This window comes from Onychomys torridus, chromosome 9 (assembly GCF_903995425.1).
Source record: "Onychomys torridus chromosome 9, mOncTor1.1, whole genome shotgun sequence".
In the NCBI taxonomy this organism is placed as follows: domain Eukaryota; kingdom Metazoa; phylum Chordata; class Mammalia; order Rodentia; family Cricetidae; genus Onychomys; species Onychomys torridus.
The window spans coordinates 34777157-34802559 of record NC_050451.1 but is presented as its reverse complement, the minus strand read 5'-3'; the positions used below and the strand labels follow the sequence as shown (position 1 = coordinate 34802559).

The 25403-nt window shown below is 42.7% G+C and overlaps 1 protein-coding gene across 2 annotated transcripts in view; it reads left to right on the top strand.

Annotated features, from left to right (window-relative positions):
* Fam149b1 (family with sequence similarity 149 member B1) overlaps nt 1-25403 on the top strand; it is a 38114-nt gene that overhangs the window by 2542 nt on the left and 10169 nt on the right. For both annotated transcript variants that reach the window (XM_036198834.1, XM_036198835.1), the window contains exons 2-7: nt 1924-2028; nt 3376-3505; nt 6712-6854; nt 8886-9002; nt 10569-10736; nt 15621-15808. In XM_036198834.1, the coding sequence (XP_036054727.1) occupies nt 1924-2028; nt 3376-3505; nt 6712-6854; nt 8886-9002; nt 10569-10736; nt 15621-15808 (851 nt within the window). The remainder of the gene's footprint in view (nt 1-1923; nt 2029-3375; nt 3506-6711; nt 6855-8885; nt 9003-10568; nt 10737-15620; nt 15809-25403) is intronic.

The following is a 25403-nucleotide window of genomic DNA, read 5'->3' as shown; positions in this document are numbered from 1 at the left end:
GCTCAATAACAGCATGAGGTCCTCAGGGCTTTGCCAACTGCCCAGCTGTGTTCCAATGCACCTGTTGGTCCCCTTGCATGGCTCCGACAGTGGGTCCTCAGTAAGTGGTAATTCTCTCCTTGCCTCTTCCCACCTTTACTTGGTGCAAGAGCCATACAAAGGAAAGAACCTCTCCTTCCTTTTCACCAGCATGTTATCTACTAAGGAATATGTTGTCTACACAATAACAAATCAGGCAATAAGTTCTTTAGGGAAGAAGACTAAGAAACAGTCATTGCCCAAAAGGGTTTGACTTAAAATCTTCTTTTAATTTTTAAAATTCCATTTAGTGTGTGTTTGTGTGTGTGTGTGTGTGTGTGTGTGTGTGTGTGTGCGCGCGCGCGCTTGCACCATACCACACATTTAGAGGTCAGAAGACAGCTTACAAGAGTCACTCCTTCCATGTGAGTCTTGGGGATTGAACTCAGGTCTTGAGGCTTTGTAGCAAGGACCTCTACCCACTGAGCCATCTCATCAACCTCAAATTTGTTTTTATAATTAATTCTAACCAGAGAACTTGAAAATACATTTTGTATGAAAAAACTCTACCTAGGCATTTTCTAAGCTGAAATGGCTGAGCCTGTGTAGTTATACTGCTTGTTTTCTGGTGCCATTTTGATAGTTCCTAAAAATAACCTTTCCAAAAGAGAATCATAGGAGTGAAGAACAAGGATTAAGTCCATATAAATGATAGTAAGTTAAAATGAATTTTTTACTTTAGATGTTATAGTGATATCGATTTTGAAGCAGCAGCCTTTTCTAACAGTTACTAATTGTAGGTGTTGGAAAGCGTTTAGCAGAAGTACATACATACATGTGGCCTCCCACCCTCACTCCCTATTTTTGGTGCTGGGAATTGAACTTAGTGCCTCACATATGCTAGGAAGCTACTTGGCTTGCGTTTTTAAATGAAAAGTTCAGTCATAAGCATATAAGCCAGGTGTGATGGCTTGCTTCTTTTTAATGTGACCACCTGAAAATTGTTATATTTCTGTTGGACACTGCTCCTCTGGAACCTATTTTCTGCTGGACTTGTCCACTGAAATAAATAGACTGTGTTGGTTATTATGTCTTCCAGAACTAATTACCTACAGTAGGCATCATTTCCCCATGAAATTCTCTAGTCAAATACATTCAGGAGACATGGTAGGTTAGAGTTTTTACAAGTTTCTTTCTAGGGAGTCTTCCCAGAGCCTTTAACGTGCAAGTACACTTCCTAAATCACTAGTACACGTATTTCACTTAAAGCACAGGATTAAACAACTGCTTGTGATTAGTAAATGATGAAGTCAGTGTTCAAATCTAGGTGATCTGGCTCCAAGGCTCCTCAGAGGAAATGAAGTTTGAGATTTTAGTGAATTGTGCCATATTTGTACACAAAGCTTAAGACCCCAGTTAGTGGAATGTTCACTTTAATTTTTTCCTCTCTCTAATGGTGGACATGGTTAAAAAGTATATTGGGGATCTGGAGCGATGGCTCAGAAGAGTACTTACTGTTCTTGCAGAGGACCTGAGTTTAGTTCCCAGCACCCATATCAGGGGGTTCACAGTTAGTTGCCTGTAGCTCAAGTTCCAGGAGATCCGACACCCTGTGTGCACCACACTCACACAAATTCACACAGGCACAAACACATACATGTAAGTTTTCAAAAATAAGTATTTTTACTAGGGCCTGACAGGATGGCTCAGCATGTGGAAGTACCTGCTGCTGCCAAGGCTGACAGGAGTTCACTTCCTGGGACTCACGCGATGGAAGGAAGAACCAACTCTCCCAAGCTGCTCCCACTCTTCACATGCACATACACAGAGGATAATAAATCATCGTAAGCCAATGACTTATAAGAAATATGAACTATAAAGAGAAGACTGTTTTCTCTTTCACAGGAAAGGAATAACAAAGCATGCTCTTAACCATCATCCCCTTCCAGAGCAACTGGATGACATCTCCTCTACCAATGACAGCCATGAAAAAGATTCAAGCTCTCAAAGGTACGGATACAAAGCGTGCTTGCTTGCTGCACTAGCTAGTGGCAAGGATTCTGGTCATTAGGACCACGCCCATGCTAGTGAAACAAAACAAGAATTTTTATCTTTATGAGAGCCTGAGGTAGGAGGCTTGCTGGAGCTCAGGCTTGCAAAGCCAGCCTGTGTGTGTGTGTGCATTTTCCCCCCTCAGGACCATTTACTTTTCATTCTGGAACAGCTGTTGGGAACAATATCACACTTACTTTCATAACTTTCCAGAAGTAGCAATATGAAACTTTTTTTAATCACGTATATGAGTCTGTACAAATGACTGCAGGTGCCAGCAGAGGCTAGAGGTCAGGTCCTCATGTGAACTGCCTAACCGTGAGTGCTGAGAATTGAACTTGGACTTCATGAAAAGCAGTACATGCTCTTAACTTCAAAGAGATCTCTCCAGCCCCATAGAAGTAATATGTAGTTGTTAAGTAGTTAGATTCAAAAAGGATCAGATATGTGATTTTAATTCTAGTACTGCCATTTATTAGATTAACATTGGGCAAATGAGTTAATGGATAATGAAATAGAAAATTGACCATCAGAAGTTGGTTCTTTGGAAACTAGTCAATAAAACTGACAAATCTTTAGTTGTTTTGATCAAGAAAAAAAGACATTGTCGGGGGTGGGGATTTAGCTCAGTGGTAGAGCGCTTGCCTAACAAGCACAAGGCCCTGGGTTCAATCCTCAGCTCAAAAGAAAAAAAAAAAAAAAAAGACATTGTCAATATCTCTTATATGGTCCTGTAAATATAAATCAGATAAAGTATGTAGACCTGCGCACAATGTTGTCACATATGAATCCTGAGTAAATAATAACTGCAGTTACTAAGAAAGAGTTAAGAGCCCAGCTTCCAAGAGAGCTCTGAAGGACAGTGCTGTCATAGAAAAATTGTCAAGTCAACATCTAGTTTCAGACCTGGAAATGAAACTGAGATTCCGTGAGTTTTGAAGCCAGTTCATTAGACCTGCAGCTGCAGGTTAGAGTAGCAAGGTTAAAATGAGGTGGGTATCTGTGAATGTACTTGAGTTACAGGGACTAAACAAGTTCAGACCCTCTGTTGCCATTCGCAAATGTCACCAGTGGGTAAGAGTGCACGTTACAGGTGGATACAAGTCCATCACGAACTGACAAGCATTATTCAGCACAGCTACCATCAATTTAGAGAGATTAGGTAGGTTTTCCACAGTGCTTGAATTGCAAATTCATTTTTGCCTCTATAGATATATTGTATACATGCTTACCACCTGATAAGTTGTTGAGGAAACATGAGAATTTTCTCTTTTTTTCTCCCTTTCTCTCAAATTAACCATTTAGTGAGTCTGACATCACCCAAGAATCACCTTTTACCTCAACTGACACCGGGAATTCACGTTCTGCTTTTCCAAGCTATGCAGGCACAGGGATCTCTACAGAAGGCAGTTCTGACTTCTCCTGGGGATATGGTGTGAGTTGTCTGCTACTCATTCTGATGCAGTTTCCTTCCCTCTTCAAACTGTGGGGGGGGGGGGGGGGTATGTAAGAGTGTGCTTCCCCTGTATACATATGTGGAGGCCAGAGGTCAACCTTAGGTATTTTTCCTTGATCACTTTTCACCTTATTTACTTGTTTATTTGAGACAAGATATTTTTGTGTAATTCTGGCTATCTGGAACTTGGTATGTAGACCAGGCTGGTCTCAAACTCACAGAAATCCACCTACCTCTACCGCCCCAGTGCTGGGATTAAAGCCATGTGCCTCCATGCCCAACTATTTTATTTGTTGTTTTGAGACAAGGTCCCAGCTGGGCAGTGTTGGTGCACGCTTTAATCCCAGCACTCAGTAGGCAGAAGCATGTGATCTCTGTGAGTTCGAGGCCAGCCTGGTCTACAGAGGGGGTACCAAGACAGTCAGAGCTGTTATACAGAGAAACCCTGTCTCAAAAACAAAATCCCTAACAGACAAAGTCCCACTAGGTAGCATTGGCTGGCCTGGAATACAGACCAGGCTGCCTTCAAACTGATTCAGACCTGCCTATCTCTCAGCCTCCTGAGTACTGAGATTAAAATCATGTGCCACTATATGTGGCATATTTTTTTTTTTTTTTACAAATGTGTGTGCATGTTATGTGTGTGGCTGCTGGTACCATGGTCCATGTGTGGAGATTATAAGGACAACTTTGTGAGGTTGTTTCTCTAATTCCACCTTTACATAGGTTCTGAGAATTGAACTCAGATCTCTCCAACCCCCACCATACTGATTTTAAACAATATAGTTACAGCTCTCTTTACAGGGAAGCCTAATTGTTTAAACCAATTATTACCATTAATCATTTCCCAACAGTTTTTCATGAGTGTATATTTTCTTTGGTTCTTATGTATGTGCTTTTGTTATTTACCATTGCCAGTGGCGGTGACTGGTATCACCTCCACCTCTGGCAGCTAGAATGGTGTATATATAATAGTTCTTCGTGTTAACCTATCATAATGAGAGCGTCCCTGCGTTTACTAGTTGGGTTTTCAGGTTTTCTTAGTTCGTCAAGGAATCTTTTGAGCATATCTGTCTGTTGCTATAGGTGTGGAGTGAGGCTTACGTAGTCTAACAGTCTAATGAGGAGGCTGACAAGGTGTAAGGTACTGAGAAAGGACTCCAGCAGGACACTGAAACAGGCTGTCATAAATGGAGTTTACTTGAGACGCTAACATTATCTGTGTGGAAGGTTGAGATTTAAGGACTGAAGAGGTATTTGTTGAAGGGAGAAAAAAAAGAACTCAGTTGAGGCCAGCCTGGGCTACCAAGTGAGTTCCAGGAAAGGTGCAAAGCTACACAAAGAAACCCTGTCTCAGGGGAAAAAAAAAAAAAAAAAAGAACTCAGACAGATAAATGGCAGCATATGCAAGAGCCCGAAAAGTGGGGTTGGCAGGGTGGCTCGGTGGTTAATATCATCAGGACCAGAGTTTGGATCCCAACATCCATAAAACAAACTGAGTGTCCCTCAAATGCCTGTAATCTCAGCTCTGGTGGGGTGAAGACAGGAAGATGGCTGGCTTGCTGGCTTCCAGCCTAGCTGAGTCTCAAGCCCCAGACTCAGGAGGAGACGCTGCCTCCAGAACAGACACAGAGTGATGGAAGAGGAAACTTAGTGTGCTTGCCCTCCTGGCCTGTGTGCATGCAAAGGCACGGGCACACACACGTAAAGAAAGAAGGAATCTTAAAAGAGTGCTAAGAGAAGAAACTAGTATTTCAAAGGTAGATGTTCTTGGGACTGGGGAAAGAAGAGGTTCAAGATGGCAGCTCTGGGAGGAAATAGAAATGACTGGGCAGGGGAGCCTTGCAGGTGGGACTGGGGGATTAAACTTTACTCCAGGTGGCTTAATGCAACGCCTTGTCAGGAGGCTCCAGTGAGCTGTAAACAGCCCTGGCACCTGCGTTGTGTTGTGATCTGTATCTCTAGGTTCTGAATTTGTGCACGTTTCCCATCCCTTGATTTCCTTTTGGTGCTTAGTGTACAGTGAATTTTTATAATTCATTTTTGAATTACTTAAAAAATGTATTTCTGGCCAGGTGTGGTGGCACACACCTTTAATCCCAGCACTCAGGAAGCAGAAGCAGGCAGATCTCTGTGAATTCAAGGCCAGCCTGGTCTACAGAGCAAGTTCCAGGACAGCCAGGACTGTTAGACAGAGAAACCCTTTGTCTCAAACAAAGAAGCAAACAAATGTATTTCTGTAAGGTGTCCTTATAAAAGGAAACAGATACATCTGAGATGTGAAAAGCTCCCTAATTTAGCTTTCCTTTTATATAAACACAGTGTCTCAGATGAACTCTTTAAAACAAAGCAAAATATGATTGTTTTTATTTTTCAGTGCTGGAGATTAAAATATCCCCCACCCACCCAACCCCCACCACCCACCCCATGTGTGTCTGTCTGTCTGTATCTGTGTCTGTGTCTGTGTTAGGGCACAAATGCCATGGCAAGAGAATAGAGGTCAGAAGACAGTTTGTGTGGGGCTGGGAAGATGGCTCAGTAATTCAGAGCACTGGCTGCTCTTTCAGAGGACCCAGGTTCAGTTCCCAGCACCCACATGGCAGCTCACAACTGTCTGTAAGTCCAGTTATGGGGGTCTGGCCCCAGAGCTACACAGAGAAGCACAGTCGTGAAAAAAACAAAATAAATAAATAAATAAGTCTTTGATAAAGAAAAGATGACGGCGACTTGTAGATGCCGTTCTCTCCTTTCACCTGGGCCGGGGCCTGGCAGCAAATGCCTCCAGACACTGAGCCAGCTTGCTGGCCTGAGACAACACACACACACACACACACACACACACAAAATGTTTATTATAGAATTATGAAGAATGCCTCAAAATGGATAGAAAACTCAGTGTTACCCACTGGTGCTCATTCTCTAGAACACTGTACAAATTTTTTTTTAATTTAAACTTCATTATAAAGAACTTGCCAAAAGAGGGCAGACACCAAAATTAATCCAACACAAAGTCTATATATACATCTCGATGACTCAAGTGTGTAAAAATATATTTGATAGTGAAGGTATAAAATCAAGTATAAAGCTCCACAGGTTCAGAATAGCTAATCTGACTATATAGAAGTTCACCAAAATACATTCTTAATAGCTCATCCAAATGTTTGGGGGTCGATGTTTGTTTCTAGGAACTTGACCAAAATGCCACTGAGAAGGTGCAGGCAATGTTCACGGCCATCGACGAGCTCCTGTATGAGCAGAAGCTGAGTGTGCACACACACAGTCTGCAGAAGGAGTGCCAGCAGTGGGCATCCAGCTTTCCTCACCTCAGGTACCGAACAAGGCCACAGTGTCAACTGTGGGCGACTCAAATCTTGAATTCTGAACCTTTAGGAGCTTTGGATTTTTCTTTTTCTTTTTTCTTTTTCTTTTCTCTTTTTTTTTTTTTTTTAATTTTATTTTTTTTAGATAGGGTCTCACTATGAAACCCTGGCTGGCCAGGAACTCACTCTGTAGACCAGACTGGCCTTGACTCACAGAGATCCACCTACCTCTGTCTCCAGAGTGCTGGGCTTGAAAGGTTCACCTGGCCTGAGCATGGTTTCTTTTCTTTCTTTCTTTCTTTCTTTCTTTCTTTCTTTCTTTCTTTCTTTCTTTCTATGTACATGATTTTGATGAAATTATCTACAGCCATGTGTGTAAAACCTCAGCTGAAAGAAAACTCAAGTCAGTAGAAGTTTTGGACGTATCCTCATCATCAACATGCCAACATATCATTCTAACTAAGCAGACTTTTTTTTCTTTTTTTTTTTTTTTTTTTTTTTGAGACAAGGCCTCATATGTAGACCAGGCTGGCCTTGAACTCATTTATCTGCTGCCTCTGCCTCCTTGGTGCGTGTGCCAGCACACTCAGCTACCAGTAAAACCCTCTTAAATGTGCCTATGTATGTGTGAGACAAGGTTGCAGATAGCCCAGGTCAGCCTTGAACTTTCTTTTTTTTTTTTTTTTTTTAAATATTTTTTCTTGGCTAGGCGTGGTAGTGCATGCCTTCAATCCCAGTACTCAAGAGGCAGAGGCAGATGGATCACTGAGTTTGAGGCCAGCCTGGTTTACAGAGTGAGTTCCAGGGCAGCCAGAGCTACTTAGTGAGACCTTGTCTCAAAAAAAAAAAAAAAGTTTTTCTTTATATGTTATTAGTGTTTTGCCTACATGTACTTATGTGTACTGCACGTATGCCTGGTGCCTATGGAGGCCAGAGCTCCTGGAACTGGAGTTACAAACAGTTGTGAACTGCTGTGTAGATGTTGGAAACTGACCCTGGTCCTCTGCAAGAGCAGAAGGTGCTTTTAACCCCTGAACTATCTCTCCAGCCCCAGGCATTGAACTTTGCATGTGAACTGACAGTCTTGAACTTCTGATCCTCCCTACCCTTCACCTCCAAGGGCCTGGGATTGCAGACAAGAGCCATCATGTCACAAGCTGGGTAAAATATCTATATCAGTAACTGGCTTCTGAATCTCAGTGCATTCCAGAAAACCTTTCTTTTAAACAAAATGGTCAGAAAATGTTTTTATACCATTGTCTACAAGTAATTCTCATGTATTTGAAAGGACACACATACTGTTCCTGAGAAACCACAATAGTCCCACTACTGCATGTATTTAAATTTCCATTTAATCTTATTAAGAATATGATTGATAAAAAAGAAAGTATTTAAATATTACATTGGTTATTATAAAAATCCCCATTAGTATAAATATCAATTAAAATATTTTAGTGGTTAAAAAAAAGGATATGATTCATAGACTAGAGAGGTAGCTCAGCAATTAAGAGCACTGGCTGCTTGACTTGGGTTCAGTTCCCAGCACCCACATGGCAGCTCACTACTGTCTGTAACTCTGGTTTCAGGGGATCCAATACTCTCACATAGGCACACATGCAGACAAAACACCAATGCACATTAAATAATTTTAAAGGAAAGAACATGATTCCTAGTTCTCACTAATTTGGCTAGGCCTTCATCTTCTCATGGGGGTGGGGAGGAGAGTGTGCAGCATGTGCTGGCTATTGAACCCAGATCCTTGCAATCTAGGCAAGTGTTCTACCATTGAGCTACATCCCCAACTTTACTTGGACTTTCCTTTAAATTCCTGGGCGATCACTTTGTCTTTCCTATATAGGTTCTCTTAAAGGGAAATACAGCTGAGTAAGAATTCACATTTCCTCTCAGAAGTCCTTCTCAATCAATATCTGACTGAATTTGTAGGATTTCTGTGTAGAGTCATCAGATTGGTTGCTGAAGTGCTCAGATTTTACATGCATGTCAAGTGAAGGTTCTTCACTGTGTCTGTTCTTTGGAAGGATTCTAGGCCGGCAGATAGTCACTCCAAGTGAAGGCTATGGACTGTACCCCAGATCGCCTTCTGCTGTGTCAGCTTCTCATGAAGCAGCCTTATCTCAAGAGAGAGAGTCTACCATGTAAGTATATCTGATGTCAGACTTCAGTCTCCTCATGCTCGGTGATGGCTCCTCTGGGGGATGATGGCACAGAAGAGCAAAGCCTAGGTCCTGAGACCTGTGTGCTGGGGCTGCTGTTTGCTACTTTTTGTTCTAAGAGGTATCAGGAAAGTGTGTCCTAAGTAAAAGTGTTTTAGTTTAACATACCAGGTTGCCAAAAAATAAGGTTTATCAACCACTAAGATTCTCTACAAAAATCCTATCAATTTGCCACATTGCATTAAAAAAACTTCTAGTAGATTCCCATTGCCTATAAGATAAAATATAAAATTATAAGCTGGCCCTGCCCACAGCTTTGTTTTTAGCTGTCACTCTCCTTATCTCTCATTCAGCATCCTCCTATGTCAGCCGTCTTTCACTTCGTAAATGCATTAAAATGGGGCTGGTCCCTTTCTGTTCCGGATGTGTTCTTGGACTGGAAGGAAGCCACACATAAGCAGTTCAGTAATCATCTGTGTGTTTGCTTGACACCTAGCACAGTGCCTATGATACCATTTACATTCTTCAACTTACTAATCTAAATAAGGGCATAACATATTTACACGATAACAGTACTCAAAAAAGCAGACTAAGTTATGATTGAGACCATGGTTTAAACAAGGTTGTTGTTGTACACAAACAGTAGTGTGCAGGTCAAAATGGTCGTCCAGGGGGTTAAAGAGCTTCTGGTGTCAGGCTATAGAAGCACAATCCAGTAAGGAACAGGAAATGTTGAGTTTGCAGGGGTAATTCTTCTGCTTCGGGTTAATTTAAGGCCTGTGTCTAGGCAAGGTTTCTCTGTGTAGCCCTGATTGACCTGGAACTCGCTCTGTAGACCAGGCCGGCCTCAAACTCACAGAGATCTCCCTGTCTCTGCCTCCTGAGTGCTGGGACTAAAGGTGTGCGACACTATGTTTATCTTGAATACATATTTCAACAGATACTTTTGGGAACATGCTATTTGGAAGCTAGATTCCACTTCCTGTTAACAAAGTCAGCCACTACCATGGTTTCTACAAAACAACAACCATATAGTGAAACACAGGAGCTGCTTCCAGGACACAGGGTTTACCGTGATTTCTGGGATGTAATGTCATAGGCAGAAGCAAACAATAGCCAAATTTCTGTGTACAAATAATCAAAGGAAGGAGAGACTGTATACAGTAGTATAAAGTATTCACAAATCATCTGTCTAATAAGGGTTAGTATCCAGAAGGTAAGGAATTTCTACAATTCAAAAATCAAAAACAGCCTAACTGAAAATGGGCATGAACAGATGGTTCTCTAAAGGTGTGTGAATGGCCGTGAGGTGTATGAAAATACGCTCAGCGTTAGCATCAGAGGAGACATGCAGATCAGAACCAGGCAGCATCACTTAGCATGACCAAGGTACTGAGTGCAATCCCCCAGCACTTGAGGGAAAAAAGGACTCAGAATAGTTGAGGGAGTATTGGCAGGACAAAGAGGGGCTATTCCAAGAGTTACTTGCCATGTGAGAGCTCTTTGTAGTAATATGTCATTAACACTGCTTTCTCTTCCCTCTCCTAGTTTTGGTATAAGGGGAAAGAAGTTACATTTTTCATCTTCTTATGCTCATAAAGCATCTCCCACCAATAAACCCTCTGGCTTGTCTGCCGTGGAAGGGGAAGAAGTGGACTGTATAATCTTTTCTGAAGGAATAATAGAGGAGTACCTAGCTTTTGACCACACGGATATGTGAGTAATGTCTTTGAAGATGCTCACTCTGTTTTGTGTGTCAGCATCTACTTTCTTGGCTGTACTGTGGTATCACCTGGAAGCATGTTTGCAGTCTGGGGTCTGTTTCCAGTAGCTCTGGCACTCAGAGCTCATGTCCTTTGGCATCCCACACCAGTCGTCATCTCCTCCTTCTTCTTCTTCTTCTTCTTCTTCTTCTTCTTCTTCTTCTTCTTCTTCTCCTCCTCCTCCTCCTCCTCCTCCTCCTCCTCCTCCTCCTCCTCTCCTCCTCTTCTCCTCCTTCTCCTCCTCCTCCTCCTCCTTCTCCTTCCTCCTCCTCCTCCTCCTCCTCCTCCTCCTCCTCCTCCTCCTCCTCCTCCTCCTCCTTCCTCCTCCTCCTCTTCTCCTCCTTCTCCTCCTCCTTCTTTTTTTTTGGTTTTGGTTTTTCAAGACAGGGTTTCTCTGTGTAGTTTTGGTGGCTGTCCTGGGACTCACTCTGTAGACCAGGCTGGCCTCGAACTCACAGAGATCTACCTGCCTCCCAAGTGCTGGGATTAAAGGCAGGCACCATCACCACCTGGTTTGAGATCAGAGATTTTAAATGACTGGTTTTCTCTACATAATTTGATTTTATTGTTTTACAAATTATCACCAGTGGAAACTGAAACTTCAAAGAGTAGTTGAAGAAATGTGAAACATTGTTTATTTAAAATAAATTTTCTTGCTTTATTTTTGTTATTGTTGTTTTAAGACAAAGTCTCACTTTGTAGCCTTGACTGCCCTCGAACTTATAGAAGTCTGCCTGCCTCTGCTTCCCACATGCTAGGATTAAAGGTGTATGCCACCATGCCCATCTAATTCTTATTTTAAAAGGATACATATAGTTTATACAATTAATAATGTGTATTTATATCCACTTATATTCTGATAGCAATCATATAACAGGTATTACCTTAACAAGGAATAGGTGCGAACCAGAGTGCTTAAGTAATTTATCTGAGGTAAAGTTAAAACCAAAACCTTATTTATCTGATTCTAAATCAGTAATCTCATCATATTGTAAACTATTTTTCTAAGTCTTTAAAAGTTCTAGAATTGGGGGCTGGAGAGATGGCTCAGAGGTTAAGAGTGCCGACTGTTCTTCCAAAGGTCCTGAGTTCAATTCCCAGCACCCACATGGTGGCTCACAACCATCTGTAATGAGATCTGGCACTCTCTTCTGTGTACATAATAAATAACTAAATAAATCTTAAAAAAATAAAAGTTCTAGAATTATGGGGGATGTAGCTCAGTTGGTAGGATGTCTTCCCAACCAGCATAAAACTCTGGCTTCAATCCCCAGCACTGCATAAACTGGGAATGGTGGCTCCTGCCTGTAACCCCAGCATTCAGGAGGTGGTGAGGAGAATCAGAGGTGCCATGTCTCAAAAATAAATACAGCAATAGGGCTCCAGAACTAGCTGTGTGGGTAGAGTGCTTGTCAGACAAGCCTGACAAATTGAATTCAGATCTCTAGAATCCACAGGGCTAACTGCATATTAGCACAGGCTCTGTCATTCCAGAACTTGTCCAGGAGTCGAGGGGCAGAGACATGAGACTCCAAAAGCTGGGCCAGTTAGCATGCATACCTGTCAGTGGATGAGAGAAAGCCCGTCTCAAATAAGGTGGAAGGAATGACTGACACCCAAGGTTGACCTCTGACCTCTGCATGTGGACCATGGCATGCACACACCCACACTCACACACACATACATCACACACACAAAACCAATTAATGGGGAATGCGCCCTTGTTTTAAAAAGAAGAAAAATACCAGAACCAATAGTCGTAACAGCATACTGGAGGTACCAGTACCGTGTGGCTGTGTGGTTGGAGCTGGTTATTGTATCATGTGATTCCAGACTTCTTCTTCTTCCTGCGGTGTTTCCTCCTGCCATGTTCATTCTTGTGTTCACTCGTGTGCACACAGCCCTGCAGGCAGCAAACAGTCAGACTGCTGTATCAGACACACTGAGCTAGCTCCGTGGTGGAGGGATTTGGAGTAAGTGCCTTTTGATTTTCTAGAGACTCTTCCCTAGCCTTTGTCATCTACTTCTTCTGGCTTATTTTTCTCAAACCAGAAGTCCTCCCCTTTGGTCCCTCCTTCTTCAGTTATGAAGAATGAAGTTGACTGAACTAACTTCAAATGGGATACAGATGGCTGATGTGTGCTCCTAGGGCACCTTCCCCTTTTTCTGATGAGCGTAAAGCCAAGTGAATTTTCAGGGAGTATGGGCAAGATTTCAAAAGGCAGCCGAATTAGAGATACTACCAAAATATCTTCTTGTAAAGTGACACACACAGTAGTTGGGCCTTTAGGATGTTCCTAATTAAACTGGGCCTACAGGACAGGCCTGTAATCACAGTTATTCAGGAGGCTGAGGCCAGGAGAGTCACAAGTTCAAAGCCAGCCTGGGCTACAAAGTGAGATCAGGCCAGCTTATACAACCTGGTGAGACACTGCTTCAGAATAAAAAGTTAAAAGCAGAGCTGTAACTCAGTGGTAGAGCACTTAACCAGCACGCAGAAGATCCTTCATGGGTGGAAACTCCAATACCACAGAAAAGAAATGTTCCTAACTGAAAATATGGAAGGTCATAAAATAAGTGAAAATGCCCTCAGGAAATGCATGTATATGATAACTTAAGCAAATGACTTTTGTACAAGTAAGAAAACTAGGAAAAAGTAACATTCCTAACTTATTCTTTCTAGAAAAAGTAAACTTAAATTTCATATATAAAAATTTGCACATGACAAATCAAATTGTGTAGGTTTAGAAAGCAGATATAGAAGACTTTTTTTAAACAGGGTTGTTTTGTGTTTTTTGAGACAAAGGCTCACTAGATAGCCCAACCTGGCCTGGAACTTGATATGCAGACAGTGCTGGCCTCAATCCTGTTTCTGCCTTCAAGTGCTGGAACTAAAGGCATATGCCACCACTTTAGACCTCAAAAGCATTTTTAAGCCCTAATACAAAAATCTATGAATCATATAAGAAGTTTTAAATGATGGTGTTAGATGGCATTAACAGTCAAAAAGGTAGGCAAAAATATGTGTACTACATTCATAGAATTAATTTGTTTAATGCATACATCAACGAGGAAAAGACTAAGGATTAAACAGGAAGAGTACATAAACAGAAAGTTCTTTTTTTTTTTTCCAGAGCTGAGGACCAAACCCAGGGCCTTGCACTTGCTAGGCAAGCACTCTACCACTGAGCAAAATCCCCAACCCCCAGAAAGTTCTTATGAGCAGAACAAACATTTTAAATTCAACTGTGTTTCCATTAGAGATAAAATTTCCACCCATAATGAGATGCTGTGATCTCCATCAGGTTGAGAGGACCCCAAGGGAATACATGAAAGGTGTCTTCTTCACTGTTGAGCATAGAATCTCTTGAGAGGGTGGTGGAGCTTATCTTTCAAGTTGCAAAGCAGATGCCCTTGACCTCACTAATTGTATTTACAGGAATCTATTCTGCAGATGTAATCACCCATGAGACGAAGCACTGTTTAACAATTACAGTACCTACCATAGTCAAAGCCTGGCTCGTTGGATACATGGGTGCAGCTGCTGGAATTCTCCAACTGTTCTCTAAGAGACAGGCTGCTCGGTACTGATAGAGCAGTTCCAGATGCACTGGTAAAGAGTGTGGAGCAGTGTAACACGTAATGTGATTAGTTCTCTGGAAGAGTATAGAGTCTTTGTTTCTGGTGATGGGGACCAAGAATCAGAGATGTAGGAAACATCCTTTCGCTATGAGCCCTTCTATACAGTTTGCTTTTTTTTCACCTAATGATGGCACATGCCTACAGTCCCAGCATTTGGGGGGTAGGAGCAAGTGTGATCACAGCAAATTGCGAACCAGCCTGGTCTACATAGCCCTACACAGTCAGGGCTACATAGCAAGACCCTACCTCAAAAATAACATTTCAAAATTAAAGAGAGTAAATACAGTTGAGCACAATCGTTCTGATCCTCTTAGCCTGCTACTAATACCGAGCTAGTTCTTTCTCAGGTAGCTGCCCTGCATGGCCTCTCTCCTGCCTATCTCGTTCTGGGGACCCTGCTGCCCCAGGACAGACTCACTGCAGGAACCTGGACTGTGTCTTCCATTCCTCAGGCACTTCCTGAACTTGCTCTGTCCTACTTTCTAATAGTCTGTGGGGGCGGTTCGCAACTCCCCCATGCTGTGACCCTTAATACAGTTTCTCATGTTGTCGTGACCCCAACCATAAAGTGATTTGGTTGTGTCAGGCGGTGATGGTTCACATCTTTAATCCCAGCACTCGGGAGGCAGAGGCAGGAGAATATCTGTGAGTTTAAGCCAGTCTGGCCTACAGAGTGGGTTCCAGGACAGCCAGGACTACACAGAGAAACCCTGTCTTTTAAAAAAAAAAATCTTGTTACTACTTCATAACTAATTTTGCTACTGTTATGAATCATGATATAAATATCTGATATGTGGCTGGAGCCACAGGTTGAGAACCGCTAGTCTATGGTAAATGCACATGGCATCAGTCCCAGCCCCAGGCTACTGGTAGTTCTCTTAGAGAAGCAGATAGGTTGGCTCCCTGGGAATTCCTGCTCATAGGCATAGTCTCCAGAAGAACCCCAGAGGACTTCCGGCCTATTTCAGTCCCCACTTTCCTTTTGTGGGGCACTAAGACAGGGTGCAATTAAAGGAAGGAATCCAGTCTCCTCTTCTGAGAACTTCTTCACTTCCCAAGGCAGCGTCAGGTGCTCCATTTGCTGGGTGTGGAGGAGGGTGGAGCGGGGACACCATGCACACTTCTGAGTGTAAAGGAAATGGTGGGGCTCAGAGAAGAATAATCATGAAATCTTTCCCTCTTGCTTCTATTCCAGGGAAGAGGGATTTCATGGAAACAAATCAGAAGCAGCTACAGAGAAACAGAAGTTAGGGTACCCTCCCATTGCTCCATTTGACTGCATGAAAGAGGATGTCCTTGCTTATGTTTTTGACAACGTGTGGAGCAAGGTTGTGGGCTGTATGGAGCAGTTGACACGTAGTCACTGGGAGGGATTTGCTTCTGGTAAGGATCCTTATGAAACCAATGTGAAAAATAATTATTTATGATTTACAAATCCCAGTCAGTCTTTTTGTGTGTGACTGTGGTGCTGGCCAAACCCAGGACCCTGCATGTGCTAGGCAAACACTACCACCAAGTTACAGCACAGCCCTTTTTTATTTTTAACTTTGAGACAGGGTCTCACTGAGTTACTCAGACAGGCCTTGAACTTGTGATCCTCTTGTTTCAGCCTCTCAAGTTGCTGGTATTACAGGCCTGTTTTACCAGGTCTGACTCTAAGAAGTCAAGGCTATATGCTTTATTAGTACAGTTCCTGGGTACAGAGATAGCAGAAACCAATGTTTTTCCTATCTTCCCACACACACCACAACACTTCTGACACCAAATGTGTAGGAGTATTCCCACACATACTTAATAGATTCTGCCGTAGAGTCTCACACACCATCTGAGTGTGCTGTGCTTTAATTCTTACACTGCCTGGAAGGTAGCTTTATATCCCACATGGATTCAGTTCCATGCCTATCCCACCTCATACCTCACATGACAGTCTGAAGCCTCAGGTTGTGACCTGTACTTCTGTCCCAAAATTAGAATTCATGAGACTCCTTCCTTAGGTTTGATTAATTTGCTAAAATGGTGCATAGGACTCGGAAAGAGACTTAGGCTTGCTGGCTTAGGAAGATTACTACAAAGGATGTGGATGAACAGCACAAGAGATGCCTAGGACAGTGTAGGAGGAGAGAAGGGTCTAGCCACACCGCCCTCCAAGCACCTTCAAGTGCTCAGTAGTTGGGAAGGTCTTCTGAAGCAGACATTTGTTTGGGTTTTAATAAAGTCCTCATTGTGTAAGCAGGACTGATGAAGTAATCGGCCATCGATGACGAACTCAAGCCTCAGCTCCTCTCTTCACAAAAGTCAAGAGTATGGCTAAAACTTCAAACATGGTCACATTGTTGGTTCCCCCTGGCTGTTATTGCTCCTCACACCCATCCTGAAATTATTCAGACTCTCCCAACCACCAGGCATCTTCTCAGAAAGACACTGCTGCTTTGAAGATTCCAAGAGTTTTAGGAGCTGTATGCCAGAAACTAGGTAGATACCAAATATGCTTTGTATATTATATCAAAGTGAGTCTGATTAATGGTGGTGTTTCAGACAGAAACTAGCAGAGAACTTAGTAAATATCTGAGAATGGGTGAGACAGTAATGAGACTTCATCTGCGATCATCAGATAGAGCTTGTACTTTCTCCTCCAACATATCTGTGAGAAAAACCATGTAAGTAGCATGTGCTTCTTAGACTGTCACAGTGAAGAGTAATTAACAGAGAGATACTTCACATCAAGTGTAAAATTTGGTAAGTCCTGTTGTATGTATTGTATATACCATGAAGCTTTCACTACAGTCAGTACAGTGAACATCCATCACCCCCAATAAGTCATACCCTTTACAAACCCTCCCTTCTGTTGTTATGTGTTGCATCTATAACCAAAAGATGCTTCTGCTGAAAGAAGCCAGACAGAGTGTGAGGTTTGAATGAAAATGGTCCCTTAGGCTTACAGGAGGGACAGTATTTGAAAGGGTTAGGACATGTGGCCTTGTTGAAGTAGGTATAGACTTGTTAGAGGAAATATGTCACTGGGGGTGTGTTTTGAAGTTTCAAATGCTCAAGCCAGGCACAGTGTTACATTATCTTCCTGCTGCCTACTGATGCCAATGTAGAAGTCTTAGCTACCTCTTCAACACCAGGCCTGCCTACACACTGCCATGTTTCCCACCATGACAATAATGGACTAAACCTCTGAACCTGTATGCCAGCCCCAATTGAATGTTTTCCTTTATAAGAGTTGCCATGATCATGGTGTCTCCTCACAGCAATAGAAACCCTAACTAAGACAGAAGTCGGTACCAGAGACTGGGGTATTCCTGTGAAAGGCCTGACCATGCCTTTGTTTAGAGGAATGTGGACTATGGGACTCTGGATTAGGAAAGCAGATGAGTGCTTTCAGAGGGGCTTAATGCGCCATCCTAGTAAGAACATGGAAGACTTGCTGAGGGTGGTGCTGAGGGTGGTGCTGAGGGTGGTTTGAACTGTGGGGGCCGAGCTCAAGAGGTTTCAGAGGAGATGAATATTTATATGTGGCCTAGAGATCATTGTAAAATTTTGGTGGAGAATGTATGTGGCTGCTTTCTAAAACAGTGTGCCTGAGACTAAATTGAAGAGTTGTGAATTAAGAGCTTAGGCAGAGGAGATTCCCAGGCAGCCTACTATTGACTGTGTTCATGTGGTTATTAGTGACCTCATTTTGCAGATCAATAATGAAAAGGAGCAAGCTGAACAAGGAAAAATACAAAATATACAGTTTGAGGAGAAAAGGAGCTGCAGGAAATATAAACAGATTAAAGACAAGCCTGATGCTAAGTGGAATAAAGGGAGTGGTGACCTTAGAGCAAGATTCCACCCAGCTAAGCTTCCAGTTTGTGAAAAGGAATTAAAGAAAAGCCCAGCACTTGGGAGGCAGAGCAGGTGGGTCTCTGAGTTCTAGGCCAGGCTGGTCTACAGAATGAGTTCCAGGACAGGCAAGCGTAAGCAGTGAAGGAAACCATCAACTACAAAAAGCTAGTAAAAATGTATTTGAATAAGGAGACCATATTCTAGTCCCAGCAAGCAGGAGAACTTGGTGGCTTAGGCTGCATAGTTCTGGCCTTAGAGTCAAGGAGCAACTAAGGAAAGCTGCTGAGACCAGGCATGTGTCAGGGGTGTCCCTGAGTGGAGGCCTAGAGAGCCCATTGCATGAAGCTGTGAAGTGAAGCCTGGGTTGCCTTGGAGATCCCAAGATGTTATAGATGCCAAGCCATAGGACACCTGCTGAGGAAAGCTGCTAACAGGGAGTGGAACCAGTCCAAGAGAAAGAAGTGTGCTACAGTCAACAAGCTGAAAGGAGATGGAGATCTGAAGAGGACTTTGACATCAGACATGGAAATTTGGAGTTTGCCCAGCTAGTTTTCGGTCTTGCTTTGGTCCAGTATTTCCTCACTGTGCTCCCTTTCCTTCCTTTTGGAATGGTGATGATATCCTGTACCATTGTAGGCTGGAAGTATGTGGTCTCTTTCTCATTTTTACTTTACAGGTGTTACAGTAAGAGGTTACCATGAGTATCAGAGATTTGAACTGTGGATAGTGTGGAGACTGTGGTAGACTGGATGGGGACTTTTGAAGTGGGCTGAATGTAGTTATGTACTATGACATGGCTACAGGCCTCGTGGGGCCAGGGAGTGTGGTAGTCTGAATGAGAATGGCCCCATGGGCTCATGGGAGGTGACAGTATTTAAGGATTAGAATGCATGGCCTCGTTAGAAGTGTGTCACTGGATGGGGTTTGAGATTTCGAAAGCTCAAGCCAGGCCCAATGTCACACTTTCCTCCTGACACCTGCTGACCCAGGCCTGCCTAACACTGCCATGTTTCCCACTATGACAGTAATGGACTAAACCTCTGAACCTGTAAGGCAGCCCCAATTACATGTTTTCCTTTGTAAGAGTTGCTGTGGTCATTGTGTCTCTTCACAGCAGTAGAACACTTAAGACAGAGTACACCACCTCACTCCATTTACACAGCCGTCCACTCAAACTGCAGTGACAGACAGCAGATCACTCACTGTATTGGCTCTTCCATCTCAGCATAGTGATTTTAGATCTATCCATCTTACTTTGTGTATCTGATTCCTTTCATTCCTGGATATTAGTTCATGAAACCACATTTTATCAATTTACCTACTGATGACATTTGAATTGCTTCCCACTTGAGCTATTAACAAACACTAATGTCCAAGAACTTAGGGGTATATATTTCCATTTCTTTAGGCAAATTCTTAATATTAGAATGACTGGGTTATATGGGTTGTATGATTAGATATATAAAGATTTCGTTTTTTGTTGTTGTTTTTGTTTATTTGTTTTTTGGGGACAAAGTTTCTCTGTGTAGTTTTGGTGCCTGTCCTGGATCTCGCTCTCTAGACCAGGCTGGCCTCGAACTCACAGAGATCCTCCTGGCTCTGCCTTCCAAGTGCCAAGATTAAAGGCATGTGCCACTGCCACCCAGTGTGTTTTTCTTTATCACTCAAATTATTCTAGACCTTACAACTCTAAATAAATACATACTGTTGTCTCACACATTTGTGAGTCAGAAGGCCTGGGACAACTTAGCATGTCGTTTTTTTAGGGCCTCACAAGACCAAGGTCAAGTGTCTGTCAGCTAATAAATAAACATAATTTTGATATATGCATGTGTTATGAACTAAATTGTGTGACCTCTAAAATTCTTGTGTTGAAGCTATAATCCTGGATGTGCTTTTGGGGCATTTAGGGAGGTACTTAAGCTTATGTGTGGCCAGGGGGTAGCAGCACCCTGAATCAGTTGGTTCCTTGTAAGAGATGAAGAAACACCAGAGATCTTTATCTTCCCACACATAAACAGAAAAGAGGCCAAATGAGAACGTAGCAAAGCAGGTGGCCATCTACAAGCCAGAAAGAGAAGCCTTATGAGAGCCCAGCCCCAGCCCTGATGGCATCTTGATCTTGGGCCCCAGAACTGTGAGGATATAAGTGTCTATTGTGTATACTACCCAGACTGTTATTTTGTTAAAGCAGCCCTGACAGACTAATACACCATACAGTAGAATACTATTCATCCATTAAAAGGAATTACGTACTGAACCATTATTACAACATGGATGAACCTTGAAGATATACCAAATGAAAGGAGACAGACACAGAAGGCCACTTACAGTATTAATGTACTGTTTAATTCATATAAAGTATCTCAAGCAAACAAACCAAAAGTCATTTAATAGTTGTCAGAGGAATGAGGAAGGGACTTGGAGTGTTAAGAATTTCCTGAAATGACACTGTGGTGAAGATTGCACAAGCCTGAGCACACTTTAAAACTGATACACACTTTAAAGTGGTTTATGATCTTACATCATGACAAAAAAAAAACAAAAAAAAAAACTTGTAAACAAACAAACGAAAAAACTTCTAGCCTGGGGCTGGGGAGGTAGCTCAGTGGTTAAGAGCATTTGCTGCCCTTGCAAAAAGTTCAGGTCCCAGTACCCACATAGTGGTTGGTAGAAAAGCTTCTATAACTCTAGTTCTAGGGGATCTGATGCCCCCTTCTGGCCTGCATGAGTATTGCATGCATGTGGAGCACATACAGTCACGTAGGCAAACACTCAAACACATAAAATAAAAAATTACTAAAATCCTATAAACACTCCTTGTACACAGATCTTCTAGTTATTCTTTTTGTGTTTAAATTTTTCTCTATTCTTTCAACAGTTTGCCTCCCAGTACATTAAAGATATTGTCTGTGGTCTTCTCCTTTGTGTTACTTCTAACAAGAAGCCTGATGTCATCTTTATATATGTTTTTCACTTCTGGCCTGGAACCATCTGTATAGACAAGGCTGACTTCCAGCTTACAGAGATCTACCTGTCTCTGTCTCCCTGGACCTGGGATTAAGGGCACACATCACCACACCCAGCCCCCAGCTGCTTGTAATATTTTCTCCTTATTGCTGGTTTCAAGCAATTGATGATGTGCTTTGATGCAGTTTTCTTCCTGTTTCTTCTGGGTAGAGGTGGCTGGATTTCCTGTATCTGTAGACACAGGAAGCTTCCTTTAGAGTTTTCAGCCATGCTTTCCCTTCACATGCGTGTTTCTCATTGTCTGTCAGGACTCTGGTTATTCATGGGTCTGTCCAATCCCAGAGCCCTCAGATAACTTGGGCTTTAAAAACCTTTTTCTTAAGTTCTCCTCTCTGAGAAGCTCACACCACCCTGGGTATGTGAACAAGTGTGCTTTTCTTATGTCTGGCTGTCTATAATAGCCTCTGTCTCTTTCCTCTCCCCTTAGTATCCATGCTTAAATCTATATTAATAAAGTTATTGTTTTTAATAAACTACAACCTTGCTTCAGATTTCTTTTTTCCTCTTTATTTTAGTATGGATAATTTATGTTGTTGTGCCTTCCTATTAACCAATCTCTTCTGCAATGTTAAGTATACTGCTAAGATTATTCACTGTATTTTTCCTCTCAGCCATTGTGAACTCAAAGTATTATCTGTATGATCTTTATACTTCCGTGCCTCCATTTAGTGTTGTGAAAAAGTAATGATGGGTATTTACTCACACGCCTGTAATGCCAACACTCTAGGCTAAGTTCAAGACCAACCTGGGCTACATAGTGAGATCCTGACCAATAGAACAACTTGGAACCTGTCCCTGACTTTGGCTTGGCCTACTTTGCTCTCTTCATTGTGAGTGGCACTTTCCTGTCCCGTATCTCTGAGGTTTTGATCTTGGAAACTGACTTAGGCAATTGCAGAGCACATCTTGTTAGTTTATATCTCCAGGATTTACTCTTTTATTACCAGCATCTGTTGTCTTGAAAACCAATGTCTTGTGGCTTTCCCAAGCCGGGTATGGTGGTGCACACCTTTACTCTCAGTGGTTGGGAGGTAGAGACAGGAGGATCTCTGTGAATTCAAGCCAGCTGGGGATACAAAGTGAGACCCTGTCTCAAAAACATTATAAGAATAGATTAATACTTTTTATACCCTTCTGCATGTTTTCTTTCAACATGAATGTTAGATTGTGATGTTTGCTCATAACAGTTTTTCTTTTTGTTGCTGTATAGTATTCATTATTTCTGCTGATGATGACTGTTTGAGTCATTTATGTTTTCTGCATAGAGTGCTGTTAGGACATCTTCCTGTGTCTTTTGGGGGAACATGTACACTGGGTGTCTATTTGCTTGGAAATGGTAGGTCATGTGATAAACTATGCCAATGTCAGTGGCATCCCCCCCCATTTTTCTCATGTGACTTTATGTGTGTACACTCTCTCAGATATTATGAGTTCCAGTTGGCCAGCCTTCGCTGTATTTGCTGTTGTCTGTATGCCCTTCTAAAACCCAAGAGAACAGGACTGACGCCCTTCGTTAAAATGACCTGGTCAGGCCAGTGAGAGGGCTCAGCAGGTAAAGATGCTTGCATGCAAGCCTGACAACCTTGGTTTGATCCCCCAATCTCATGAGGTGGCAAGAAAGAGCTGATGCCTCAAAGTTGCTCTCTGACCTCTCTACATAAGCCTTGGCACATTCGTGCCTGCCAGCACATGCTCATGCTCCATTCCCTGCCCCCTCATAGACACACAATTAAAAAAACAAAAATCAACTGGTTAGCTTGTAGTGGTGTGCACCTATAAGCTTAGCACTTGGTGGAGACAGGAGGGTGAGGAATTGAAGGTCAGCCTAGGCTACATAAAACCCTGTTTCTAAAAACCTAAAATAATTAATTAAATACAATCAGGTGGGTTATTGTTATGAGGGTTTGGACCTAGAACAAATGTTAAGTATAGGGCTGAAGAGAGACTCAGTAGTTATGAGGCCTTGCTCTTGCAGAGGATCTGGGTTTGACTCCTGGCACACACATGGTGACTTACAACCATCTCTAACTCCAGTTCCAGGGAATCTGACGTCCTCTGGTTAGTCTTTCTGTCTTTTTTTAAAGAGTATTTTTATTTTTATGTGTACAAGTATTTGTCTGCATGTCTGTCTGTGCACTGTGTGTGAAGTGCCTGCAGAGTCCAGGAAGGTGTGGTATGGACCCTGAGACTGGAGTTGGACACAGTTGTGAACCATCATGTGGGTGATGGGAATCAAACCTGAGTCCCTAAGAAGAGCAGCTAGCGCTCTTAACCTGCTTTTTTTTGTTTGTTTGGTTGGGTTTGGGTTTTTTTGAGACAGGGTTTCTCTGTGTAGCCCTGGCTGTCCTGGAACTCACTTTGTAGACCAGGCTGGCCTGAACTCAGAGATCCACCTGCCTCTGCCACTGAAGTGCTGGTATTAAAGGCGTGCACCACCACCACCCTGCTTTCTGATACACCCAGGATCACCTGCCTGGAGGTGACACCGTCCACTGTGGGCTGGGCCCTCCCACATCAAGCATTAGTCAAGAAAAGTGCTGCACAGTTGTGTCAGAAGCCAGTCAGATGCAGGCAGTCCCTCAACCAAGTGCCCTCTTGCCAGGTGACTCTAGTTTGTGTTGACAAAAACTCACCAGCACAGAAGCCAACCTGCAATTTAGTCATGTGACATCCTGTTAGGCTTTATGTTTTTCTGGGGTGTTTTGTTTTGTTTTGCCTTGTTTTCTGGAGCTGAGGACTGAGCCCAGGGCCTTGCGCTTGCCTAAATCCCCAAGCCCATGTTTTTCTGTAAACCAAAAGTATATAAAACTGAGAATGTCCCCAGTATTTCTTAGCTTTCACAAATGCAGATGTATAAAAAGGGCCCCTTCCTCCAGGACCTCAGCTTTGACTGTGCACAGAACTTACACTCTGCGGTCCTCATGTGATGCACCTCGGTCGTCAGTGCAAAGGACACACAGAACTAACCAGAGCTCTCAGAGGTTCCACTCCTTACATTTGTGATCATTTTAATCCTAAATCAAGATGGTTTTTGAAATCAAAATTAGGAAGAAAATACTTAGCTTTAAATCATCATCATGATTTATAAGCTAATGGGGAAACAAGCTACACTGCTAATTGTTTCTGAAAAGTGAGTGTACAATCTCTGAATTAGACAGTAAACCAGATGATGGTAATGGAAGTGATTTAGAGACTATGAAGACTACAAGAGTTCACATTGGTTTCATTGAGAAACATGATTTATCCTCTAGTTCATTTTTAGTTGTGCTTAATGATAAAAAGCTCAAAATTTCTGGTGGTGAGGCTCAAAGGGTAAAGGAGCTTGCTGCCAAGCCTGACAAGCTGAGTTCAATCCCCCGAACCCAGGTGGTAGAGGAGCAAGCTGTCAAGGTGTCCTCTGACCTCCATACGCACACCATAGCACATACACACACACACACACACACACAAATAAATGTAATACAAAAATTGTAATCCCAGGTGCCTATGGGACTAAAATGTAATTTGGCAGTTCTGACAATAATGCTTCAAACGTCCTTGCATATTCCATGTGATACACGTGCAAAGCTTTCTCTGTGCTTACCAGAGAATGCAGGTTGGTCACTGTTCACTAGACAACAATTATCTGAAACGATGGTGAGTCTGTACTCCCACCGCCTAGACACAGGTTCCTGTGCTGCATCTTGTCAGTTCTGTTCTTCAGGTTTTCATTGTTTGGGTGTATAAAAGGACATTTTGTGCATCTTTTTAAAATTAAGTTATAATTTGTATACAAATAAAGCAAACATCCTTTTATGGTTTCTTTGTGTAGCCCTGGCTGTCCTAGAACTTGCCCTGTAGACCAGGCTGGCCTCGAACTCACAGAGATCCTCCTGCCTCTGCCTCCCCAGGGTTGGGATTAAAGGGGTGTGCCGCCACTGCCCGACAGATTTTCCTTTTAGATTTATTTTTATTTGTGGGGTGTGTGTGTGTGTGTGTGTGTGTGTGTGTGTACACATGTGTGAGCTGGTGCTGAAGAGGCCCAAGGAGGCCATGGGAACCCGTAGAGCTGTGGTTTCAGATGGCTGTAAGCTACCTGATGTGGGGGCTGGAACCAAACTGGTCCTCGTAGAGA